Source organism: Cetorhinus maximus, chromosome 10 (assembly GCF_964194155.1).
Source record: "Cetorhinus maximus chromosome 10, sCetMax3.hap1.1, whole genome shotgun sequence".
NCBI lineage: Eukaryota > Metazoa > Chordata > Chondrichthyes > Lamniformes > Cetorhinidae > Cetorhinus > Cetorhinus maximus.
In genome coordinates this window covers 70,168,961-70,194,935 of record NC_135888.1, presented here as the reverse complement: position 1 = coordinate 70,194,935, position 25,975 = coordinate 70,168,961, and the positions used below count along the sequence as shown (strand labels likewise).

General features: G+C 41.2%; 1 protein-coding gene across 1 annotated transcript; it reads left to right on the top strand.

Moving 5' to 3' along the window:
* Nucleotides 1-4,854: 4,854 nt before the first annotated feature.
* On the top strand, nt 4,855-8,590 carry nkx2.5 (NK2 homeobox 5). Its single transcript, XM_078549678.1, has 2 exons — nt 4,855-5,351; nt 7,104-8,590. Exons 1-2 carry the CDS (start codon nt 5,033-5,035, stop codon nt 7,712-7,714), a joined length of 930 nt encoding a protein of 309 aa, XP_078405804.1. The 5' UTR covers nt 4,855-5,032; the 3' UTR covers nt 7,715-8,590.
* Nucleotides 8,591-25,975: the final 17,385 nt, after the last annotated feature.

Sequence of the window (25,975 nt, the reverse complement as noted above, 5' to 3'; positions counted from 1 at the left end):
TGAAGATTTACTAAAATTAAACCAGGAAAGAACAGGTTATATACTGAAAAGACAGAAAATTGGGCCTTCTCACTGGTCAGTTTAAGGAATGGGCTAGCAGAGGTCTTCAAAATTCAAAGTGCTTGAAAGGATAATGAATGGGAATTCACGTGTGGTAAATAGGTACTAATGATGCATCCATTTACAGTTATCACCAGAATAATGAAGGGAGAAGATGCAGGACATTTTGTTCGTAAAACGTTACTGGAGCATGAAATGCTTAAGCACTAGTAGTCATTGAGTGTGAGGCTACATTTAAAAGGAGTTTGCATATTAAAAAGTAAAGGACATTTAGATAGAGCCTTTCATGGTCCCGGGATCTCACAAAGCGCTTTACAGACAATGAAGTTATAATGTAGGAAACATTATCCAATTTCCGCACAGCATGATCCCACAAGTAACAAAGAGATGAGTATATCATCCGTTTTTATTTATGTTTGTTGACGGATAAATATTGTTTACAACTTGGGGGTGGCGGGAGGACTGAACTCTCCCGCTCTTCTTGAACCAGTGTTGTGAGATCTTTTACATTCAGGCGGGAGGACAGATGTGGCCTCGCTTTAATTCCCAGTGGGAAAGATGGCAACTTTAACAGTGCAGCCGCGAGTATGCCTTTAAGTTTCTGCAGTGGGACCTGAGCCAACAACGTTTTGTTTCGGAGGTGGGAGTGCGACCAGGGGGCCAAAGTTGACAAAACTAGAATAGAATTTAATCTTGAAAGGGAAGGAAATAAGAGGATACAGGGAAAGAGCGGGGAAATGAAATTAATTAGCTTCAGTTGAATAATTAGCACCAATACAATGGGTTCAATGACTCCCTCCCCTGCTGCAATTTCTGTGATTTATGATTCTTCAGCAAGTGTTAGGAAAGAAGTGCTCACCCTCCCCCCACATCCCCAAATCGCCTTGTGGGGGGTCACACGTTGGATTTCTGCATAATCATAATATATTAGAGCTATATTTCGAACAATAAATGCCATACTTTGTTTCTGACTATGCTCTTAAAGCCCCACCGGTCAACCACGTCTTATACATATTTTTACAATCAAATGCTGAAACGAGATGCGATTAGCACTTATTCTTGGTTGTGAAAATTACGGCTTTGCGAACAGGGACAATAGGGCTAACGCTCACCATGCAGTCTGGCGGAAATGGATATTTCCTAGTTCCTTCAGTTAATAATCAAAATAATGGCTAAAAAAGACGGAATTCAACGTGCTGTTTTAACCAACTTTGTCAATCTTGGAAATCCTCTGATTGTGTCAAGCATTGTTCGTACGATTGTTGCTGTCTGCCGTGGGTCCACGAATGAATAGTCTAAGATGTGCCAATTGTTGGTGTTGTTTTGGAAATCATAGCAGTTCGCAGTATCGGGTGTTGATAAAGATCTGTAATGACCTTCACACTTTTTAACTTAGTTACAGGCAGAATTATGATAACAATGGAGGCTGGAATTCACATTGTGCACATCTTTATCAAGGATTTGTCTTACACTGATGGTCATATTGCTGAAAATGAGCATGTGCCGAGGATACCCAGACATCAATGCAAAAAACTGTCGAAGATGGAGGGAAACCATCTGGTCAACGATGAAAGCAATTCATCCCCGCCCATAGCTTCGGTCAGCTGTGTGTCCGAAATATCGCCATGACTGTACTGAATAGTTTATCCACCTTAGTTACAATGTCAGCTGTGGCTCAGTGGGCAGCACGGTCACTTCTAAGTCACAAGGTTATGTGTTCAAGGCCCCCTTCAGAGACTTGAGCACGGAAATCTCGGCTGACACTCCACTGCCGTATAGAGGCTGTTGCACTCTCGGGGGGCCTGTTTTTCCAATGAGATATTAAACTGGGGCCCTTTCAAGTAGATATAAAAAATCCCATGTTACCATTTCGAAGACGAGGTGGGCGGGGGGGGGCGGGTTATCCCCAATGTTCTGACCAAAATTGATCCCTCAATCAACATCACAAATTCTGTTTATCTGGTCACTATCACGTTGTTGTTTGTGGGAGTTTGCTGTGTGCTGCTGTCTTTCCTACCTTACAAAAGTGACTACACTTTGAAAATACTTTCATTGGCTACAGACTGAAAACGTGAAAGGTGCTATGTAAATGCAATACTTTTTTTCTATTTCCGAATGATATGAGTGTGAAAGTAACGGAATAACCGTTCTTTGACCCAGCTACAGTGACACCAGTGATGAGTGATTAACCTTCAGACGAATCTTTGTTCTTTCTGAATTTACAGAATTGTACAATTTAAATAATGTAAAACCCAGTATCTTTGTGACTGATACTGCAAATCACCATGAAATAAACGATCAGGAAATTGCTCCAGTTTTGTACATGTAACGGAATACTTTTGCTACACTTCAATATATAATTTAACCAGTACAATATTAAATATAGAAAATATTAAGAAGTGTCAAAAGGTAACATCTAGACGTCTTATAAACAATAAACTGGAAGAGGTAAGCTATTGGGAATTTCAAGTGTTATAGTTTTCCAACTATACTATTTACAGGTACAACGGACTGTATTGAATTAATGTTAACTTCATGTACTCTCCACAATTCCAGACGTTGTATTGTGTATTCTCTTGCGTCATTATTCTGAGGCTAAATTCCACTTTCAGTTTTAGAATATGAATTGATTCCCGAAGGGTATCAATAAAAGCACCGAACTTGGGCTGAAAATGGCTTGGATAAAGCTGTTGGTAGATTGCCTCATGTCATTCGGTCCACTGGGCTGTAATTCTCATTGTAAGGACCGCTGTATGAAAATGCTTTCTTTGCTTTGCCACTCTTAAGTAAAAATAGCGATACCCATTTCTTACTCAGCTGAGTCAAGACGTCCGTCTCGGAGCAGTGATTTTTTAAAAATAATTTATTTATAATTTCATAATTTATAATTCTGTTTCCAGGTGCAGCTTCGTTACATTCAATGGGATAACTAAATGCGGACATTCCAGCAACGTCAAAATGACAAGTTTATGTTCCATCCAACGTCGTGGGTTTTTGTTTGTTTGTTTATCTGTTAGCACGCTGTCCACTGTTTCCTCTTTACGTTTACAGTCCTCCTAATCGTCCCTTATCCAAACTCTTTATCAGCGGTCGGCGTGTCTGAAGTTGTTGCTGGCCCACAGTTTCCAGCTCTCACTAGGTGGGTTCTATTCCATCTCACACTTCAGGTGAATTCTCAGACCGCCCAGCCTTGTCCAATTGTTTAGTTGTTGTCCTGTTCTCCACTTCATGAGGAATCAGCAGAAAGATCGCTTGCGCTCGAGTGAATTTGAAGGTGACAGGCCTTTCCGCTGTTGCAAACGAGTTGGTTTAATTTTTTTCAATATTCAGCATTTAAATATTGTAATTCCCATCCGTTTGGAAGTCCCAGTAAATATCTATTGCTTATGGTCCACCTGCCCGGTTGGTCCTGGGCCGGAGAAGTAAGAAGCTCAAAAAAATCCAATGTTGGTGTTCAAATTGAAGTGCTATAGGCTCCTGTTCAAACATTACTCTCTGCAAAATATTATTATTCAACATAAAATGGGCTTACCCAAGTAGATTACCTCAATTACGAGAGTAGGCTTTATAAAAGTCAGATTCACAGAAAGCACATAAGAATTTGTGCGCTAAGCTTTAATGAATTCTTTTTTGCTCTCCTTCAATTAGTCAGTCTAAGTATTCCATGTTCAAAATGAGGCAGCAAAGAGAAAGCCCGTAGTGCAGGACAGCTCCAAGTTTAAAGAGAGTAAGAGAGAGAGAAGATAGTAATCGATAGGTGATGCAAAACGTGGGTTCAAAAGGGGTCTGAAATAAAAATAGAAAGTACTGGAAAAGCTCAGCAGGTCTGGCAGCGTCTGTGAAGAGAGAAACAGAGTTAATGTTTCGAGTCCGCATGACTTCTTCAAGCTTTTATTCGAAAGGAGTCTTGTCTAATAATAAGCAACTTGTTGTTTAGGGTAATATGAGGGCGCGGATGCACACACTCTCAGACACACACATTCACACACACACATTCGCACTCAAACACTCACAAATTCACTCACACACATTCACACTTACAAACACACATTCACAGACAGACACACATATTCACACTTACACAAACACTCATATTCACTCAGGCACACAAATTCACAAACACGCACATTCACACTCACAAACACATTCACGCACACACGTTCACTCTCACACATATTCATTCATACTCACACACAACCATGTATTCACACACATATTCACTCACACTCATACACACACATATTCACACCCTCACACAGACACATATTCACACACAATCACACACACGCACACACATATTCACTCACTGACACACACACACACAGTCACTCATAAACACACTCGCACTTTTATCAATGTGGTCTGCTTTTTTCGAGGAGACCTCGATAAACGCTGTGTGTTCTGTAAAAATTAGTCTCAGTTTGCTTGTTATTTCATGAGATTACATACACTGGGTCACCGAAAGTGAACAAACACACTTTGCTCAAATATATGTTTAATATTATTTTCTGTGCTTTTTAAAAAATCAAACTTTCCATTGCTTAAAAAGTTTTCATTTTTGTAAGGATTTTAAAGGAAAAACTGATATGAAAAAGAATCGTGTTCGTGTTAGGCCATATTAGGTGTATCAGCCGATCGCCTCACTGTCGGTGCCTTAGACCAATAGCTGTTTGTATAATACGCTGGCCTCAGTGATCCAATGCCGCCACCCCCCCGCCCCCCCCCGCCACCACCCCCCCAATCCCCCGCCCCCACCCCAGTGTACTGATGTCAGATAGCACCAGCACATCCCACTGCCAGATATTCCAGTCAAACTGCAGGGCAGATGAACGGTGCGCCACCCAATAACTAAATTGAATGATTATTAATTATTTGTTTTAGCTTATTCCGATGACCAAATATATCTCTCACTATAACCTTTCCAAGACGTCGCCTTCTGAGGTCACTTTGGATGCAATAGTTGATTCTGAACATGTTTGCCGGCGCAGCAACTTCGACCCCATTCTCAGTGAAGGATATTTTAAATCTTCAGCACCATCCTGACATGGCGTCTCTGGGTGACTCGGCGGGGCTTGACTTGCCTCCCTCCCCTGCCTCGTGTATGCTAGCACGGGCCAAACAGCAGCACTACAGTGAAACGCAATCCCTGGCAACATACAATGAGCTCCTGCCCAAACTGAATTCCTGCAAAAATCATCCCAACTATTCAAGCAGTTCATTCGCAAATAATTATTTGGAAATCGACAGCAGAGAAGCAAAGACAAGCAGCGGTGCCACGGGAAAATCTAAGGGTAAAAAGGATTTTTACAAATATTTAAAACCCGTTCACTTCACGTACAATGTTTATAAGTGCCTACAATTATTTGTTTCGCATGATATACCTGTAAGTGTCTGGCCGCTGATCTGGGTGAGACCTCCAGGTCCAAACTAATAAAATGTCTGAATAAATGTAACTCATAACTGGAAAACGTTAAATCAGATTTAAATCAGGCAAATGAACTAAAATAAGAGTTTACAACAGAAACCTAGCACAGTGGAAATATAAATCTATATAATAAATTTACATAAAAACTGCATGTGTTTATTTCTGAAGCACAGTGAGGAAATCTTCACGTTTCAGATAGATATCGATTGACATCCTTTTCAAAAAATGAATTCGATATTCATTCATCATTCAAATAACTCTCAATGATGTATTGTTATGGACAAAATAAACATTGGAGGACCAATTTCTAATTGATTCTATTGATATACATATCAGTATATACTGATTTGAATGTAAAATATTAAATAGTTTTGAATTTTCTGTTTTAATTATTTCAGATATTCATTGTTATTATTGCTCTTGTTTCTATGTTAGTTGCAGGTTTTAAGTACTACACAATAGACATTCGAGGACACAATCATTCATTTTGAAAGTGTGAATTGTTCCCGGCCTAATCGCTAGTTAGCGATCAACTTCGAGCTAAAGGAGCGAAAAAAATAACATTTCGTGTTCCGGGGCTTTGCGTGGCCCTCCACTCAGTTTTTATTAAAAAGTAACACTAAACTCACCAGGTTTGGATTTGCTAAATTATTTTTGTTCTAAACATTGGAATACCTGAGTGAGGTGTTCCCGAGTTCACTGTGCTAATATTCCACTAATTAAAACCGACAGAGATTGTAACTGTGCTTTCTTATTAATGTATTGGAGTATTGTTTATACTTCTTCGGTATATACTTCCCATTAGGAAGGCGAGAGATTTCCCACGTTTTTAAACAGAGTTCATTTTTATATATTTACCCAAGAGGTTGAATAATTAGTTTATATGTTCTTTAGAACACAGTAGTTGAAAACATGACTATACGAATTACACATTTTACAGTCCTTTTACTTCACCATCAGATTCATCCAGCCTCACCTCTAACCCGTTGGTGTGTCATGATGTTTACGCTTAAATAGTGACCTTGACTTCTTTTCATACAGAACATTTTACGCAGAATGTCAGGAAATTCTAAAGTTGAAGGGAGAAATCGTTCAATTTAAAGTGCCTTATATCCTGTCATTTTTCAACGTGCTCGTGTTGACCTTGTCAAGTACCCTCCTCTGATCTTGTGTTAACGAACCATTTGGTATTGATGTCCTGGTTGAACTTCAACATTTACAGCGTTCTAATGTTTTATTTTAGAACTGAAAATCATTGAGAGCAACAGTAGTGATTTGTTATACAAAACACCGGGGAAGCGCTTCACACTTAACCCATTGAAAGAGATTAGCTCGAGTTTAAGTTGAAACTCTGCACCTCCAATTCCTGGGCTTTTCCGGCCTTCTATTGCGCTGTGCAGCATAAAACTATTATGGTGCTGCCGTTGTACCTTCGTGTTCATTAAACTTCGTACAGATGTCAATGTATTGATCATACCTTTTACCTTGATCGATTATTGATCGGAGTTGGTTCACCCTTGAGAAAGCTGATTCAACGATAGAAACGGTTTAAGCAGAAAGGTGCAGGGGAAAAGGGTAAGGATTCGGTTCTTACTAATGACCTTCCTTTGCAATTTAGAATGCCGACTGATGGAAGCTAACGTGGAGAAGGAGGGTCAGAAATCTGATGAAGCCGAGCGACCCCGTCGAAGGAGAAGGAAGCCAAGAGTTCTCTTCTCCCAGGCTCAGGTCTACGAACTAGAGAGGCGGTTTAAACAGCAGAAGTACCTCTCTGCGCCCGAGAGGGACCATTTGGCAAACATACTGAAGCTCACCTCCACCCAGGTTAAAATCTGGTTCCAAAATCGCAGGTACAAATGTAAAAGGCAACGCCAGGACAAATCTCTGGAAATGGTCGGCCTCCCGCCTCCGAGAAGAATCGCGGTACCAGTTCTAGTCAGAGATGGGAAGCCGTGTCTGGGGGAGTCTTCGCCTTATAATTCACCATATAACATGAACATCACCCCTTACGCTTATGGCACTTATGCAAACTATACCAACTACGGTGGTGCAGCCACTACTGCCAACTACAGCTGTAACTATCCGAGCGTGCAAGCCGTGCCTCCTTCTACAGCGACCGGCAGCTTTATGAACATGAACTTCACTGTCAATGACTTGAACACTGCGGTACAGACTCAAATCCACCAGAACACTGGGGTTTCTACATTACATGGAATCAGAGCGTGGTAATGTTAACGTTGACATTGACTCGAGCATAGCACGGTATTCGCACTCCAGTGGCTAGTTACACAGGTCATTCACTATTCGACAGAACGGCGAGGAGGTGCAGGCTTTGTCCCTGTTTATTTAGGTTACACAATAATAAAAAAAAATCATGAACAACTCGGCAATGCAACCAAATCAGAGCTAAAAGAAAAGTACTATCTTCAAGACTCTCAGTGCTCTGGGAGGGGGAGTGGGCAAGGAAAACATACCTTAATTTCGCCCTCTACCGAAGTTTTTATTTTGCAGTATTCCATTTTACTGAATGAAGCCGTTGCCATGATTAAATCTCCAAAATGCTCTTGTATATAAGTACATTGTATTTCTTCACTGACCTTGTCAGAATCAAATGACGGGACAGAAAACAAAGTCGCCGATTATTGTAAAAGGAATAATGTAGTTAAAATCTCGGCCATAACCACCCGCAATTTATACGCTTTCTTCATTCAACTTTTGAATTTCGTCTTATAAAATTGCTTTGTATTTGTGACTTTCTTCCGTAGTGCAGTGTTAATATGGTAAAGGGTGGGTGGTTCATTTAAAGGACGCACAATGTATAAATAGTATTGATGACACCACTTTGTACAGAAAAAAAAACGAAATATTAGCAGCCCCGAGTTCAGAGTTAGGTAGTTATAGAGCAGGTAGAATAAAACACCTTTAAATCATGCACTGGCACTGCCCATTTACTTCCTATTTTCTTTCTTTTTCATGGCATTATATAAAAATATCGCTTATCAAATTACGCCGACGTTGTTTGGAATCTTCAAATATGATGAATAATTTGTAAGCGTCGGAAGTGTAAAAAAACTGCTGTTTAAACAGTAAAAAGTGTGCAATGTTGCTTTTTGTTTATTTCATTTTTTTGCGAGGGTTACAAGAACACTCAATAAAAAGCTCTATATCCATACGCATGTGAATGCTGTTGGAATGAAATTAACACGGCTTTTCAGTCTTTCACCAAAACTCACTAGAATAAGCATTAAGACACAATACTGACTTGAATGCCCTTGACAATTTCGCTGACAATGTTAATTTCCTTTTTGATCTTTTTTTAAACGGACACGTTTTCAATCACACTAGTGCTGTACGTTATTTGAATTTTTTTAGGGTGTAAAATAATGAATCGAACATGACATAATTCTGTCTGCTCTTCACAAAACCGTACTTCCACAATCCTTTTTAGATTGTCCAGTTCTAACGGAGTACGAACATCACGGTCACATTGACAAGTTTTTCGGTATTTGACTCTCTGGCTTGTAAAGCTCAGGGGTGAATTCGTTCTGTTTTTGATTTGTGCAAGTTAAATACTCAAATGCCAAAGACATTCTCTTTACAAATGCGCCTTTACAAGTGAAAACTGAAAAACTGGGAAGAGGCATGCACAACCACCGGCACACCCCATGATTACAGGGGAAATGTTCTCGGTTATTTTGATGAGAAAATGTGTGGCTCAATACCGATTTTACTGAATGTTCGGAATGAAAGTTCGCTGCATTTTCTTGCTTTAGAAATTAATTGGATTGAATTACGTTTACGGGTTGCCAACTGAAAAAGAAGTTAGAGCTGAAGTATTTGCATTAGGATACGCTCTTCCCAGAGGGCAGGAGTACTGAGGAAAGAAGCAAGTGTCTGCAAGAGACAAAGGCTACATTTAGGTTGTAGCTACCAAAGACCAGTAGCTGCAGGTCGGATTTCAGCGACCTAGTTTGCACTATCGGAGTGAATAAACAATTCTGCTGTTTAAAAGAGGCAGGGTTCTGTGCTTAACTGCTTATGCAGAGTTCTTACATAGAATTACGTATATAGCACGGAATCAGGACATTCGGCCCAACTGGTCTGCGCCAGTGTTTATGCTCCACTGGAGTTTCCTTCCACCTTACTTTATCTGGCCCCATCATCAAATTATTCTCTTCCTTTCTCCTCATGTACTATCTAGCTTCCCCACAAGTGCATCTATACAATTCACCTGAACCACTCCAGTTGGCAACAAGTTCCACATTCTAACCACTCTCTGGCTATATAAGTTTCTTTTGAATTTCTTATTGGATTTATTTATGACTATCATATTTATGATCCCTAATTTTTGGACACTTCCAGTATTTAAAATGTGAATGTTTAACCAGTATTAATAACCATAGCCGTTTTACCTTTACTAATAGATAGGCTTAACAGCTATTAGGAGATCCAAGGGATGGATCCCTTTGGCATTTGTTGATTATATACCTTGCAGTAATAAACCAAAGTGGTGTGAGGCTCCTGTCCTCCATGGACTCTCACATGTCATCATGATCTGATTCTGGATCTACAATGCAATTTAGCATCAGGTTACAATGTATATGCACCAAAAGTTATTGTATATCGTAGAATGAAATTCAGGGTATGCGCATTTACACTTCAGCCAACAACTCGGGACCAATAGCTGCAGGTTTGCTTGCAGCTAGGCAGAATCCTGTTAATTTATTTGGCTGCTGCTTGAGATTGAATTTTCCTATTTAGGATGCATGTGAATACAGAGACCTCTCCACAAGTTAGAAACTTAAATCTTTAGTTTCTGCAAAAGCCAGGTAGGCTTACAAAGTGTTCGTAGGGTCCAATGGACCCTGAACACTTTTGAAACAAGACACACTGGACTTACACTTGATGCAACGTCAAACTAAAATGATGTACGACTCTTTTCTCCAAAGAGTTGGGTTCCATTTTGCTCCAGAATTGAGACAGACCCAGATTCCAGATTTACACTGAAACAAAAACAGAAAGTGCTGGAAAAACTCAGCAGGTCTAACAGCATCTGTGGAGAGAAAGACAGAGCTAACATTTCGAGACCATATGACCCTTCTTCAGAGCTAAAGAGAAGCAAAAATGTGGTGAAATTTAGACTGTTTAAGGGGGGTGGAGCAGGTGAAGCTGGATAGAAGGCCAGTGATAGGTGGAGGCAAAGGAGAGATTGACAAAGATGTCATGAACAAAAGGACAAAGGGGTGTTAATGGTAGTGGTACTGGCTAAAGGAGATGCTGATGGTAGCATTAAGGTCAGAAATCTGAATGTGGTAATAGCAGGACAAGGGTAAGCACTCTAGAAAGAATAACATGAATAAGTGACAGATGGCCCTAGTGGGTGTGTGTGTGTGTGTGTGTGTGGGGGGGGGGGGGGGGGGGGGGGGAGGAGGAGGGAACGGTGGTGGGAAAAAAGATCAAAAATAGGATAAAAGGTGGGAATAAAACAATGAATAAAAATGAAAATAATTAAAAATAAGTGGATAAAAAATAAAAAATAAAAATGAATATTGAAAAAAGGGGTAAAAAGGGGTGAGGAAGGAGAAGAGAGTTCATGGTCTGAGGTTGTTGAACTCAATGTTAAGTCCAGAAGGCTGAAAAGTGCCTAGTCGGAAGATGAGATGCTGTTCCTCCAGTTTGCGTTGAGCTTCACTGGAACATTGCAGCCGACCAAGGACAGACATGTGGGCATGAGGACAGGATGGTGTGTTGAAATGGCAAGCGACAGGAAGGTCTGAGTCATGCTTGTGGACAGACCGAAGGTGTACTGCAAAGCTGTCACACAGTCTGCGTTCGGTCTCTTCAATGTAGAGGAGACTGTATTGGGAGCAGCGAATGCAATAGACCAAATTGAAGGAGGTGCAAGTGAAGCACTGCTTCACCTAAAAGGAATGTTTAGGCTCTTGGACGGTGAGGAGGGAGGAGGTAAAGGGGTAGATGTTGCACCTTGCATGGGAAAATGCCATAGGAGGGGGATGAGGTGTTGGGGGTGATGGAGGAGTGGACCAGGGTGTCCTGGAAGGAACAGTCCCTATGGAATATCGACAGGTGAGGGTGAGGGAAGATGAGTTTGGTGGTGGCATCATGCTGGAGTTGGCAGAAACGGCGAAGGATGATCTTTTGAATACGAAGGCCAGTGGGGTGAAAAGTGAGGACAAGGGGGACCCTATCATGGTTCTGAGAGGGAGAGGAAGGAGTGAGGGCAGAGACGCGGGAGATGGGTTAGACACATTTTGCTTTAAACTGTTAGGTATCAGAAAGTGGCAGCACGGATACAAAATAAAAACAGAAAATGCTGGAAGCTATCAGCAAGTCGGGCAGTATCTGTGGAGAGAGAAACAGAGTTAATGTTTCAGATCGATGACCTTTCATCAGGACTGGGAACAGTTAGAGATGTAATTGTTTTCCAGCACGTCAAAGTGGGTAGGCTGGTAAAAGGCAAAAGGGAAGGTTTATGATTCGGTGGAAGTCAGGAGGGATTAAATGACAAAGGTTTCCTGGTGCAAGACCAAAGGGAGTGCTAATGGGACAAGTAAAGAAACAAAAGATATGCCTAGAGGTGTCAACAACTGAATGATGAACAGCTGTCACCCAAAAGCAAAAATTAGAGAAAAACAAAAGTAAAACCAAAAAATGCCTCATCACCCCCTTACACCCCACTTCAATTTCGAGCTCAGCATGACACCAAGCTCCTCTTCTGTCACCTTTGCCTCTGTGCACAGTTCTTTGGCTAAGAGTTCTCCTCCCAATCAGCAGACCCTTTTACCCATCTCCAGTATTCTCCTACCACCTGACCTACTCCCTGTGGTCTCTTGCCCTAATGATCTATTTATTGAGAATGGCTGATGTGACATCAGTCATCTCAGTTTCAATATTTTGCTTTTGAGTCTCATAGATACAAAGTTGGCTGAGTGGCAAGCAACAGAGAGGACAGAGAACATTTGTTGTTCGGACTGGAAGAACGTATAGTGGGGTTCCCTACAGGTTGTTACTGGGACAGTTGCTTTTCTTCATCTATGTAAATGACATACAGTTGGGTGTGCGATGCATAATTTCAAAATTTACAAATGACACAAAATTTGGAAGCAGTATGAATTGTGAGGAGGATGGCGATAGAATTCAAATGGTGATAGGCAAGCTTCTGGGGCAGACTCGTGGCAGATAAAAGTTAGCACAGAGAAATGTGAAGTGATTCATTTTGGTAGGAAGAACAAGAAGAGGCAATATAAAATAAAGGGTACTATTATAAAGGGGGTACGGGAGCAGAGGGACATGAGTTTATACATGCACAAGTCATTCAAGGTGGTAGGGCAGGCTAAGAAAGTGGTTAAAAAGACATACAGGATCCTAGCCTTTTTAAATAAAGGCATAGAGTGCAAAAGCAAGGAGAGAATAATGAACCTTTCTAAATCACAGGTGCACTTCAATTGGAATATTGAGTCCAATTCTGGGCATGACACTTTAGGGAGGATGCAAAGGCATTAGAGAAAGTGCAGAAAACATTTACGAGAATGGTTGCCAGGGTGAACGACTTCAGTAATGTGGATAGATTGGAGAAGCTGGGACTATTCTCTTTAGAGAAAGGAAGGTTGAGAGCAGATTTGCTAGTGTTCAAAAGCATGAGGTGTCAAGGCAGAGTTGATGGGGGGAAACTGTTGGTGGAAGGGTCGAGAAACAGAAACACTGATTTAAAATGGTTGGCAAAAGAACCAGCGGTGACATCAGGAAAAACGTTTTTATGCAGCAAGTGGTTAGGATCTGGAATTCACTAATTGAGAGTGTAGAGGCAGCAGATACAATCAAGACTTTCAAAAGAGAATTGGGTAAGCACCTGAAGAAAACAATATGCAGGGCTATGGGGAAATGGAGGGGGAGTGGGAATAGCTGAGTTGCTCTTGCAGAGAGCCGGTATGGGCATGGTAGGCCTAATGACTTCCCTCTGACCTGTAACCATTCTATGATTTATCATTGCAAAGCCATAATTGTGTTACACCAACATTAAACATGCAATTTGGTAAAATAAAACTAAAACAAAACTACTGCACCCCAAAATTCTGACAAAACAGAAGCACTAGTGATTTGCCTGAGGGCAGTTCCTCTGCCCATTTCTCCACACCTCACCATCTCACACTTTACTCTTCAGTTGCTCACTGGAACTGCCCATTATCAATTTCAAGTTGTCTAACATTATAATTCTCATCCTTCCTCTTGGTTTACATCCCTCTAATCTTCCATCCATCACCTCCTTCAGCAAGTTTTCATACCTTAGAATATAGAAGCAACCTTGTTGCCTCTTCTTGATGATATTCACTAACTAATGAACCAAAAATAACTTGTATACGAGTCATATTCCTACAGCCCATAAACCTCAAAGCTAGATGGTTGCACGAAAACATCCAGATTGCTTTGTTATATGTAACATGAATCCAAAGTTATCAGCAGGTGGGAATAAAGAGCATTACAATAGAAACACCACCAAATATAACACAATTCAAATGGAAAGAAACAGATTTCATTGTAAATGTTGCATTAACTTTTCCAAATCGTGCTTTAAATGAGAATTCCTTAAATACTGCAGCCAACGACAATTCATGGATCATTATTCTTGACTTTGTCAGAAACTGCATAAAGCATAATACTGGAAACTGAGATACTGGAAAGGCTGGAAATCCAGCCTTTGACTTTCAGCATATCTTCCATCACAACCTCCACAGTGCATTTAAACTCAAGAGTTGTGCAAAATTGCAAGCATAGTAACAACATTACAGCATTCAACTTCCGTAGCTATATAAATTGCTATGCTTGCAGTATAGAATCTGTTTCATGACTTGTTTAATATTGAAAAGAAATATAAAGAAAAAATGAATTATTTGCTCATTATATAAAATATCATAGATATTATATGGGGGTTGTTTAGCTCAGTTGGCTAGAATATAATGCAGAATAATGCCAACAGCATGGGTTCAATCCCTGTACAAGCTGTGGTACCTCATGGAGGCCTGCCTCCTCACATTACCCCACACTTATGAAGTGGTGCTCCTCAAGCTATATATTACTAATTGCCCCTCTCTAATGGAGAGAGATGCCAATGGTTCTTTGTGCACATTGCCCCATTACTTATATCATGCAATATCAAAATTTTAAAAAGAACTTGTAGATCTGACTACATATATCACAGTTGTGATTATTATATTTGTGGTATGTTGTTGGGTTCACTCACTATTTAGATGCATATTATATCAATGCCTCCATGGTGTTCTCTGTTATTTCATGGCCAGAATATTGCCATCGGCATGCCAGGGCGGGCCCGACACGCCAATGCATAAAATGACGCGCGATGACAGCAAGCGTGCGTCCTGACATCATCGAGCGACATTTAGATATTTTGCTCGGTGGGCATGTGCCCGGTGAACTGTCAACAGCCTATTAAGGCCATTAAAAAATCAATTAAAGTTGATAGTGACACTGCCTGTCCAACCTTAATGTTGTTGGGCAGGCAAAGAACCCAAGTGGCCTTCACGTTTTTCAGGAAACCTCATCCATGGGTGGGATGAGGTTTCCTGAAAGTTTTATAAAATAATTAATTGAATTTTGCACAATTCACAAATGTGTCCCAGCTCATGTGACACTGTCACATGATGGGACAAGTTTAAGTAATCTTTTTCTCCTTTATTAAAAATTTGTGCTATCAACTTAATCTCCCTGAGGCAGCTCCGTGCTGGGCGGGCCTTAGTTGGCCTGCCCACGTAAAATGTGGGCATCATTGGCAAGGCCAGCATTTTTTGCTCATCCCTAATTGCCCTGGCTAGGATATTTCAGAGGCAGGTAAGAGTCAACCAATACTGTGGATCTAGAGTCACATGTAAGCCAGACTAGGTAAGGTCCCAATGGACATTAGTGAACCAGAAATTGATTTCCTAGTCTTATTACTGAGGTGAGCTTTCAGTTCTAGACTTTTAAATTTGAACTTAAATTCCACCAACAGCAGTGGTGGGATTTGAACGCATGTCCCCAGAGAATTGTCCAGGGCCTGTGGATTAGTGGGCCAGTGGCATTACCACTAAGCCACCATCACCCTTCTTCAATGAATGGGTGAATCTGACAGTGCAACATGAAGTTCTGTTATCTTAGCAAAGCGTTTCCAACTCCATTCCAACTCCCCTCTGGCCCTGGAAAACTAAATCTATATATGTGGAATGTCAAAGTTCTGCATTATGATAAAAAATATATTTTTAAAATATATTTTTTAAATGTTATGGTGTTTCAGTTTCTGTCTTAATTCCATGTGTATGCCCTACTCATTTGTTTCCTCTATAAAATTTACTTAAAAGAAAAGGATAATATGTGCATTTTGCTTCCAGATTTGCTGTCTGTGAGAATATTTCAGTGTGATTGGCTGCTTACTCTACTTGGTGACATCACTGTTGCTGAACCCCTGGAGATGCCCATGACTTGATGCCATATGCAAACTGACTTCTGAAATGGGGAAATCCATGCCACAGAAATATCTAAACCTTTGCAGGCAGTCTTCTCCGGGGGGTTCAATGGCAAATGCCATTGCTCTGATGCTAGCTGCAAACACTAGGCCATTGCGTGCAAGAATTTATAAGTCGGCAAGTGTGTGCAGATGGAAGAAAAATATGAGTGTTCTGTTGTCTTTATACAACATTTACCAGTGCAGTGGAGATCAGCAATGTTAGGAATGATGTGAGTCTGAAACTATGGTTAAACTGCTCATTTGAATTGTCAAAGATGTGCAGCCTGGTGGAGTTTTGCATGTTTGCAGTCAATGATTCACGTTTTGTTCCATTCATTGGTTTATGATTCAGGCCAGTTACTACCAAAAAGAACTGAGCACAGAGCTTTTGAAAAATAAATACAAAGGTCGATCAACAGAAGAGGTTTCACCAGGCTACGGTTAGCCACCCCTTGATACAAAGTGAACTAAAGGTGATCCAGCTTATACCAACAGTGGACAGCACCGACAGCTTTATAGTAGCATTTTGGCAGAGTAGCCAAAAGCAGAGCAGACAACATTTGAGATAGGTAACTAATTTTGGATCACTCGGTGCCAATATTACTAAATTATACTGTGAATAGCAGAGTTTGGCACTTGTAGCCTTCCTTAGATATATGAGTGGAGAAATAATTGTCGAGTTATCAATGCAAGAAATTTCTGATTATAGAAAAGAAAGTTGCAGTAGATATATTATTTATTTATGTATAAACATTAAAGTAGTAAGAAACACAGGGTGCGGAAATCATTAAGGACGTGTATGGCTGGGAAAAGGAAAGAATCATAAAATTGTTACAGCACGGAAGCTATTCAGTCCATTGTGTCGATGCTGGCTCTCTGCAAGAGTAACTCAGTTCTCAGCCCGTAGCCCTGCAACATTTTGTTCTCTTTAGGCACTAATCCAATTCCTTTTTGAAACTCCCCATTGTGTCTGCCTCCACTACACTCTTCAGATAGCGCAATCCAAATCTTAACCACTCGCGACATATATAAGCTTTTTCATGTCACCACTGATGTTTCGGAAATCACCTTAAATGGTTCTTGAACCTTCCACCAATGGGGGCATAGATGAAATGAAGAACTTGGGGGTCAGTACGAAAACAAGTTTCATAATGTTATATACCAGACCTGCTGAGTTTTTCCAGCTATTTTTGTTTTTGTTTCAGATTTCCAGCATCCGCAGATATTTGCTTTTATCATAATGTTATAGCTGAAGTCTAAAGTTACTAAAGGAATAAATGTGGATGCCTGTGAGTTGCATATTGTGAATTACAAAACAAATGTATTATGAGAGGGAGGCGAGAGTTTGTCTGTATTTTACATTGAATACAACTTTAAAAATTTTGCATAGTCAGAAGTTGGAGAAGCACCTGTTAATACATTTCCTTCTATTACTGATTTCTGGCCTTTGACTAGTTTCCCGTTTAAAATCTCGTAAAACTCTACTGGCTAACTTTCGTGAAAATTTCAGATCCCACAACAATCACTCCAAAACAGAACTAAATTCAAGAGTTTGCCCGCATTTATGCAAACAAGTTTTGCTTCTGTGCCTTTAAAATGAGTCACGTGCGTACAAAGTGAGGATCCTTCAGGTTGGTGCTCCTGTTAGGGGACGAATGCATTAAGATAACAACAAACATTGTAATTCAGGTACCATCAAAACATCCCTTGAACTGCTGATCACTATCTCCGGATGAACAGAAACAGAGTACTCCCAACATCGGTGACATCTGTCTATCAGGCTGGTAGAAGCTCAGATCAATAAATGAGAAAAGGGACAACCAAGTGTAGCCCTAGGGCTTATTCCGGCATCTCTCCAGTCTCAGATGAAATCTGGAGCCACCTTCACATAATTTACCTGAAGCATGGAGACCTTCCGTTACCAATGTACAGACCTCTGGGTGGTCCCGTAGTTTAAATAATATTTACATTTCACTGGTAATATTCCAAATACAGCCATCGCAATATTTCCATTTTGTGCAGTTTGTCATAAATAGGGACGTTAATGACCAAGCGCAACTTAAAACAAGTTAAACATTTAAATGAGCTTTATTATAGCTTGTCCTTTCCCAACAATCTTTGAATCGAGTTTTAAACATTATTGGTGCCTTCAAAGAACTAAACTGGAAAAGCTGTTGTGCTTAGGTTTAAAGAGCTGAATTTCCAGATAAATATAGAGCGGTAGAGTTTCTGCTTTGGACGCAATCGATGATCCAGACACAAATTGTATCCAAAATTGCAGTCGTTTTGATAAATGTTTTCTTTTGCAGTTTCCAAACAAATGCATTTGTATATTGCAAACGTAAAATCTACTATGAACCAGTGCAATTGAGCAGCGTTTTAGAACTTCATTTAAAAAAAAATCTTCTTTGCTTTAAACAACACTGCTTTCGTATTTAGGAGTGGTAACTTGTGGTTTCATTAATACAGTTTAAAATGGGCTTGTCACTAAAACTTCGTGTCTTGTCCACCAACTGCAATTTTAAAGAACTGAAAATGACTTTATAAAAATTATACAGAACCATTTGCGAGGGAAAAAACTGCTCCCATTGGTGGAGGGATCGAGAACAAGATGGCACAGATTTAAGATAATTAGCAAAAGAAGCAATGGCGACATGAGGAGAACCTTTTTTCACACAGCCAGTGGTTCGGAACTGGAATTCACTGCCTGGGAATGTGGTGGAAGCAACTTCAATTGTGGCTTCAAGAGGGAATCAGATCTGTAAAGGAAGAATATGCCGGCCACAGAGGGGAGGCGGGGAGTGGCACTAATTAAATTGCTCCTTAGGGCAGCTAGCACAGAGACAAAGGGCTGAGTAGCCTCCTGCTGCACTCTAACAATCCTGTCATTCTGTACAAAAACAAAAATACCTGGAAAAACTCAGCAGGTCTGGCAGCATCTGCGGAGAGGAACACAGTTAACGTTTCGAGTCCGAATGACCCTTCAACGGAACTAAGTAAAAATAGAAAAGAGGTGAAATTTTAGCTGGTTTGGGCGGGTGGGGGAGGGTGTAGAGCTGGATAGAGGGCCAGTGATAGGAGGAGATAACCAAAAGATGTCACAGACAAAAGGACAAAGAGGTGTTGAAGGTGGTGATATTATCTGAAGAATGTGCTAATTAAGGGTAGAAAGCAGGACTGGTTGTACGGTAGTCAGTATCTCAGTGAATTTTTTAAAAAGTCAAAAACTTTTAAAACAGTCGTTTTATTGTCCTGGTTCCCCCAAAATCCAGTTTAATTTTAAAAGTCTTCTCAAAGACTTGCAAGCGGGTACAATTGGCAGAAATTTGCAATGGAGATTAATTCAATCTCGGGACGTGGCTACATTTGTGGGTGGAGCCCGTTTCTAGCGTAATGTTTTTTTACAGCGGCGCTGGATGTAATTTGTTCTTTAACTTGCATGTTTTTTTGTGCTGGTTTGGGCACTTTGCGCTGAAAATAAACAACACAACCAAGCGGAAACTATTGTCAGCAAGCATTAATCCACAGTGCTTCAATAAAGTGTAATTATTTTGACTGGGGTTTGATGCTATATTTTAGTTACTAGCTTGACATCAGAAGTTCAGCACTGTTGGTTGAGAACACCTGGAAGAAGTCAAATACAGATAAATGCCTCAGTTATAGATCAAAAAACAGCTGATGCAAAACCATTCATTTTCCTAAAAAGTAAAGATTCTTTAGAGTGAAAGCAATCACAGACAGCTCAACATTCATATTTTATATGAGCAGACACTTCCTCCTACCTCCCCCTGGACCATGACCCCACCACTGAACATCAAGCCATTGTTTCCAGGACTGTTACTGACCTCATCTCCTCTGGAGATCTTCCTTCCACAGCTTCCAACCTGATAGTCTCCCAACCTCGGACGGCCCGCTTCTACCTCCTACCCAAAATTCACCAACAGGACTGACCCAGCAGACCGATCGTGTCAGCCTGTTCCTGCCCAACGGAACTCATTTCTTGCTATCTTGACTCCATTATCTCTCCCCTTGTCCAGTCCCTTCCCATCTACATCCGTGATTCCTCTGACACCCTACATCCTATCAACAATTTCCAGTTCCCTGGCCCCAACCGCCTCCTCTTCACCATGGATGTCCAATCCCTCTACACCTCCATCCCCCACTGGGATGGTCTGATGGCTCTCCGCTTCTTCCTGGAACAGAGGCCCAAACAATCCCCATCCGCCACTACTCTCCTCCGTCTGGCTGAACTTGTTCTCACACTGAACAATTTCTCCTTAAACTCCTCTCACTTCCTCCAAATAAAAGGTGTGGCTATGGGTACCCGCATGGGCCCCAGTTATGCCTGTCTCTTTATGGGGTATGTGGAACATTACTTGTTCCAGTCCTACTCCAGCCCCCTCCCACAACTCTTTCTCCGATACATTGCTTCGGTGCTGCTTCATGCTCTCATCTGGACCTGGAAAAATTTATTAATTTTGCTTCCAATTTCCACCCCTCCATCATTTTCACATGGTCCATCTCTGACCCTTCCCTTCCCTTCCTTGACCTCTCTGTCTCAATTTCTGGTGATAGACTGTCCACCAATATCCATTACAAGCCTACCGACTCCCACAGCTACCTCGACTACAGCTCCTCACACCCTGCTTCCTGTAAGGACTCCATCCCATTCTCTCAGCCCCTTCACCTCCATCGCATCTGTTCTGATGATGCCACTTTCAAAAACAGTTCCTCTGACATTTCTTCCTTCTCCCTTAACCAAGGTTTTCCACCCACGGTGGTTGACAGGGCCCTCAACCGTGTCCGGCCCATCTCCCGCGCATCCGCCCTCATACCTTCCTCTCCCTCCCAAAAACATGATAGGGTCCCCCTTGTCCTCACTTATCACCCCACCAGCCTCCGCGTTCAAAGGATCATCCTCCACCATTTCCGCCAACTCCAGCATGATGCCACCACCAAACACATCTTCCCTTCACCCCCATGGCAGCATTCCGCAGGGATCGTTCCCTCTGGGACACCCTGGTTGACTCCTCCATCACCCCCTACACCTCAACCCCCTCCCACGGCACTTTCCCATGCAACCGCAGAAGGTGCAACACCTGCCCCTTTACTTCCCCTCTCCTAACCGTCCAAGGGCCCAAACACTCCTTTCAAGTGAAGCAGCATTTCACTCCCAGTGAGGTTTCCTCTACATTGGAGAGACCAAACGCAGTCTGGGTGACCGCTTTGCAGAACACCTTTGATCTGTCCACAAGCATGACCCAGACCCCCCTGTTGCTTGCCATTTTTACACTCCACCCTGTTGTCATGCCCACATGTCTGTCCTTGGCCTGCTGCATTGTTCCATTGAAGCTCAATGCAAACTGGAGGAACAGCACCTTATCTTCCAACTAGGCACTTTACAGCCTTCTGGACTGAATATTGAGTTCAACAATTTTAGATCATGAACTCTCTCCTCCATCCCCACCCCCTTTCCGATCCCCCCTTTTTTTTCTTTTTCCAATAATTTATATAGATTTTTTTTCCCACCTATTTCCATTATTTTTAAATGCATTTCCATCCATTGTTTTATGTCTACCTTTTAGCCTATTTCAATTCCTTCACCCCATCCCCACTAGGTCTATCTGTACCTTGCTTGTCCTGCTTTCTACCCTTAATTAGCACATTCCTTAGATAATATCACCACCTTCAACACCTCTTTGTCCTTTTATCTATGACATCTTTTGGCTATCTCCACCTATCACTGGCCCTCTATCTAGCTCTACTTGTCCCACCCCCACCCCACCCCCCCTCTTAAACCAGCTTATATTTCACCTCTCTTCTATTTTTACTTAGTTCTGATGAAGAGTTATATGGACTCGAAACGTTAACTGTGTTCCTCTACGCAGATGCTGCCAGATCTGCTGAGTTTTTCCAGGTATTTTTATTTTTGTTTTTGATTCATATTTTATTGACTGAAAAAAGCTAATAATTCATAAATCACCGATACTGAAAGAGGTAAGTGGTGTTACATAAGTGCACATAACAACCTGCGCTAAAATCTGTCCCTTCAACTTCACAGTGATGTGAGTGGACAGTGAGAATACAGTGAACTACTATGTAAGTCGCTTCAGTTCTGCCGAAGGGCCATGAAGGCTCGAAACGTTAACTGATTTCTTCTCCGCCGATGCTGCCAGACCTGCTGAGTTTTTCCAGGTAATTCCGTTTTTGTTTTGGATTTCCAGCATCCGCAGTAGCTTTTAGCTTTTTGTTTTTATATTACTATGTAAGTAGCACCAGTTTGACAACCTTCAATGCAGTATAAAAACAGCAATACACTAAAGGGCGGGAACCCATGCAAAACCCCCCATGCTGTATGTTTGACATGAAATGTATATTGTAAATGCAACCTGTAATTGTAGGCGTAGTGAGGCACCTCAGAGTGCCACACACTGTATTGAAAATAATTGAACTGTTCTGCACTTTATGCAATGTCAAATTTGAACTGTGATGTAATTCACCCTTACAAATTTTATGGATAAAATATAATTTTTGAAAAAAAAATCATCCAGTGACATTTGGATGAGTAACTCCTGGACAGTTCCTCTGACTAGGACATCAGTCACTGTCTAAGCACGTATAAGGACTGGGTAGTTCAAACTAATTGATTTTTTTTTACATCTTTGTAAAGTAAGCAAGATTACCGTGTTGGTTTCATAACGTTTCCAGAGTATGGAAAACATTTAATAGTTTTTTAAAGAAGTATACTAAAAATCTGTTATTATGAAGCGTTGTGAATACCATATAACAAATGAATTTGGTGGCGGACATTAATGTGAATTCAAATTACATAACCTTCAAATCAGCACCTTAAACATTCGCTCCCTCTACCACCAATGCACAGTGGCAGCAATGTGTACCATCTACAAGATGCACGGCAGCAACTGTCAAGCCTCTTTCCACAGCATCTTCCAAACCCGTAAGCTGTACCACCCAGAGGGACAAGGGCAGCAGCTGCATAGGAACACCACCACCTGCAAGCTCCCCTCCAAGCCACGCACAATCCTGACTTGGAATTATATCATCATTGCTATGCTGTCATTGGGTCAAAATCCTGGAACTATACAAGAATGGTTTGGATGTAGGGGCCAAATGTAACATTTCTAAATTTTCTGATGACACAAAACTAGATGGGAGTGTAAGTTGTGAGGAGGATGCAATGAGGCTTCAAGGGGATTTGGACAGTCTAAGTGAATGGGCAAGAACATGACAGATGGAATATAATGTGAATAAGTGTGAAGTTATCTATTTTTGTAGAAAAAAACAGAAAGGCAGAGTATTTATTAAATGGTGAGAAGTTGGAAGTGTTGATGTCCAAAGGGACCTGGGTGTCCTTGTTCATGAGTCACTAAAAGTTAGCATGCAGGTGCAGCAAACAATTAGGAAGGCAAATGCTATGTTGTCTTTCATTGCAAGGGGACAGGAGTGAAGATGTCTTGTTGCAATTGTATGGAGCTTTGATGAGACTGCGCCTGGAGTATTGTTCACAGTTTTGGTCTCCTTATCTAAGGAAGGCCATACTTGCCATGGAGGGAGTGCAACGGAGGTTCACCAGTCTAATCTCTGGGATGGCAGCATTGTCCTATAAGGAGAGATTGAGGAAACTGGGCTTGTATTTTCTAGAATTTCGAAGAATGGGTGGTGATCTCATTCAAACTTACAAAATTCTTACAGGCATGACAGATGTAGATAGGATGCTTCCTCTGGCTGGTGAGTCGAGAACCAGGGGACACAGTCGCAGAATAAGGGGCAGACCATTTAAGACAGAGATAAGGAAGAATTCCTTCATGCAGAGGGTGGTGAATCTTTGGAATTCTCTACTCCAGAGAGCTCCGGAAGCTCAATCATTGAGCATGTTCAAGGGAGAAATTGATAGGGTTCTGGACGTTAATGACGTCAAGGGATACGGGTCTAGCGTGGGAAAGTGGCGTTGAGGTAGATGATCAGCCATGATCTAATTGAATGGCGGAGCAGGCTCAATGGGACGAATGGCCTACTCCTGTTCCGATGTAACTCCCTTCCTACCAGCACTGTGGATGTACCTACATCACATGGACTGCAGCAATTCAAGAAGGCAGCTCGCCACTACTTTCTCAAGGGAAATTAGAGATGGGCATCAAATGCTGGCCTTGCCAGCAACACTCTCATCCTGTGAAAGAATATTTTTTTTAAAAAACAGCAACATCAAAATAATGACTTCATAAATGTTTCTTCCTAGCCTTTCTCCCCCAAAGATAATTGTTAGAAAACTGAAGGAATATCAATTTAGTCATGCAACCTACATTATCCATCCATTAATATGGTTGCTTTCCATGATATAATTATGTTCCAGTAGCTCAGAATTTAGCATGTTCTACACACTAGTAACTCATTACTATTCATACATACCTCAAAACCTTTTGTCTAAGAACTACAGAATCATAGAGTACAGGATATTCTTCAGCTCATCATGCCCATGTCGGTTCTTTGAAACAGTTATCCAATTAATCCTACTCCCCCTTTCTTTCTGTACCGCCCAGCAATTTTTCCCTTTTCAAGTATATATCCAATTTCCTTTTGAAAGTCAATATTGAGTTTTGATCCTAATTAAATAGTTAACCAACTCTTTGTTTTAAAAACAAAAAGCTAAAAGCTACTGCGGATGCTGGAAATCCAAAACAAAAACAGAATTACCTGGAAAAACTCAGCAGGTCTGGCAGCATCGGCGGAGAAGAAATCAGTTAACGTTTCGAGCCTTCATGGCCCTTCGGCAGAACTCTGCCGAAGGGCCATGAAGGCTCGAAACGTTAACTGATTTCTTCTCCGCCGATGCTGCCAGACCTGCTGAGTTTTTCCAGGTAATTCTGTTTTTGTCTTTGTTTTAAATGCACTTAATTAACACAGCATGAAATGGGAGTCTGCTCCATATATACACCACTGTGATAGAAAAACATAATTGACTTTAAAAGTATAATTAAGTGTTTATTAAATGGAGAATAAGATGACCTTCACAATGTGACTGTTGGTATAGTATCAACAGCTGTACAACAGCAGCAGAGAAGGGGAATATTCTTATGTTGCCCTTTTATGCAAAGCAGAGCTGAGGAGGGGTAACAGAGCATGGCACACACATTGCATCCTGTTTACTAATCTCCAATTTAGGTCAGCTCTTTTCAACTGCTCAAAATTGAAAAGCAGCCTGTTTGAATGAGGAGCATATTGATTTGTATCCTGCTACTCACAGAGAAGAATACTTCACTTCTTTACAATGGGGACGAGGTGGACTTGAAATGGGAAGCAAGGAATTTAAATGAGGAAACCAAACAGTCGAATAGACGAGATTCTTGGAAACAAGGATATAGAGACCAATTTTGAGAAGGGTCACAATGATTGTGGGGAATAACAGGTAGAAAACTAACCTCTGGTGGTGGAGCAGAGTTAAGCAATAAACTTGATTTTAAAAGAAGCACTGGCTCAGCCTATCACGCAGCGTCTGTGGAGAGAGAAATATAGGGTAAAAGTTTCCGGTTGGTGGCCTTTCATCAGAAAGCAGTAACCTGGAGTCAAGTGCGCACCTGAAGATTACCATGAGGTGTTCAAAAAAGGTAATAGATAGACAGGTTTAAAAAAAATGGGTCATTGCTGGTGTGAAAGGGGAATGTCTGCTGGAGTTATTTGTACAAATAATAGCCTGCAACAGGAGGCCTCAGTATTACTACGGCAAAACAAACAACAATGCACTAGTGCAACAGATGAAATATAAAAGCTGTACTAAGAGTTGTCCCAGAGGTAGGGATGAAACAGTCTGTTCCAACTATAGGACAATGGAGTGCTGGCCACTGCTGGGGCTGCATCCAGTCTCCAACACCAAGGATCTGGAACCAGAGTGAAAGGTAAGTGGGAGTCCGGTGGGGAGGTGTTCTTGCCAGAGCCAGGCTGGCAGGCCCAAGCAAGAG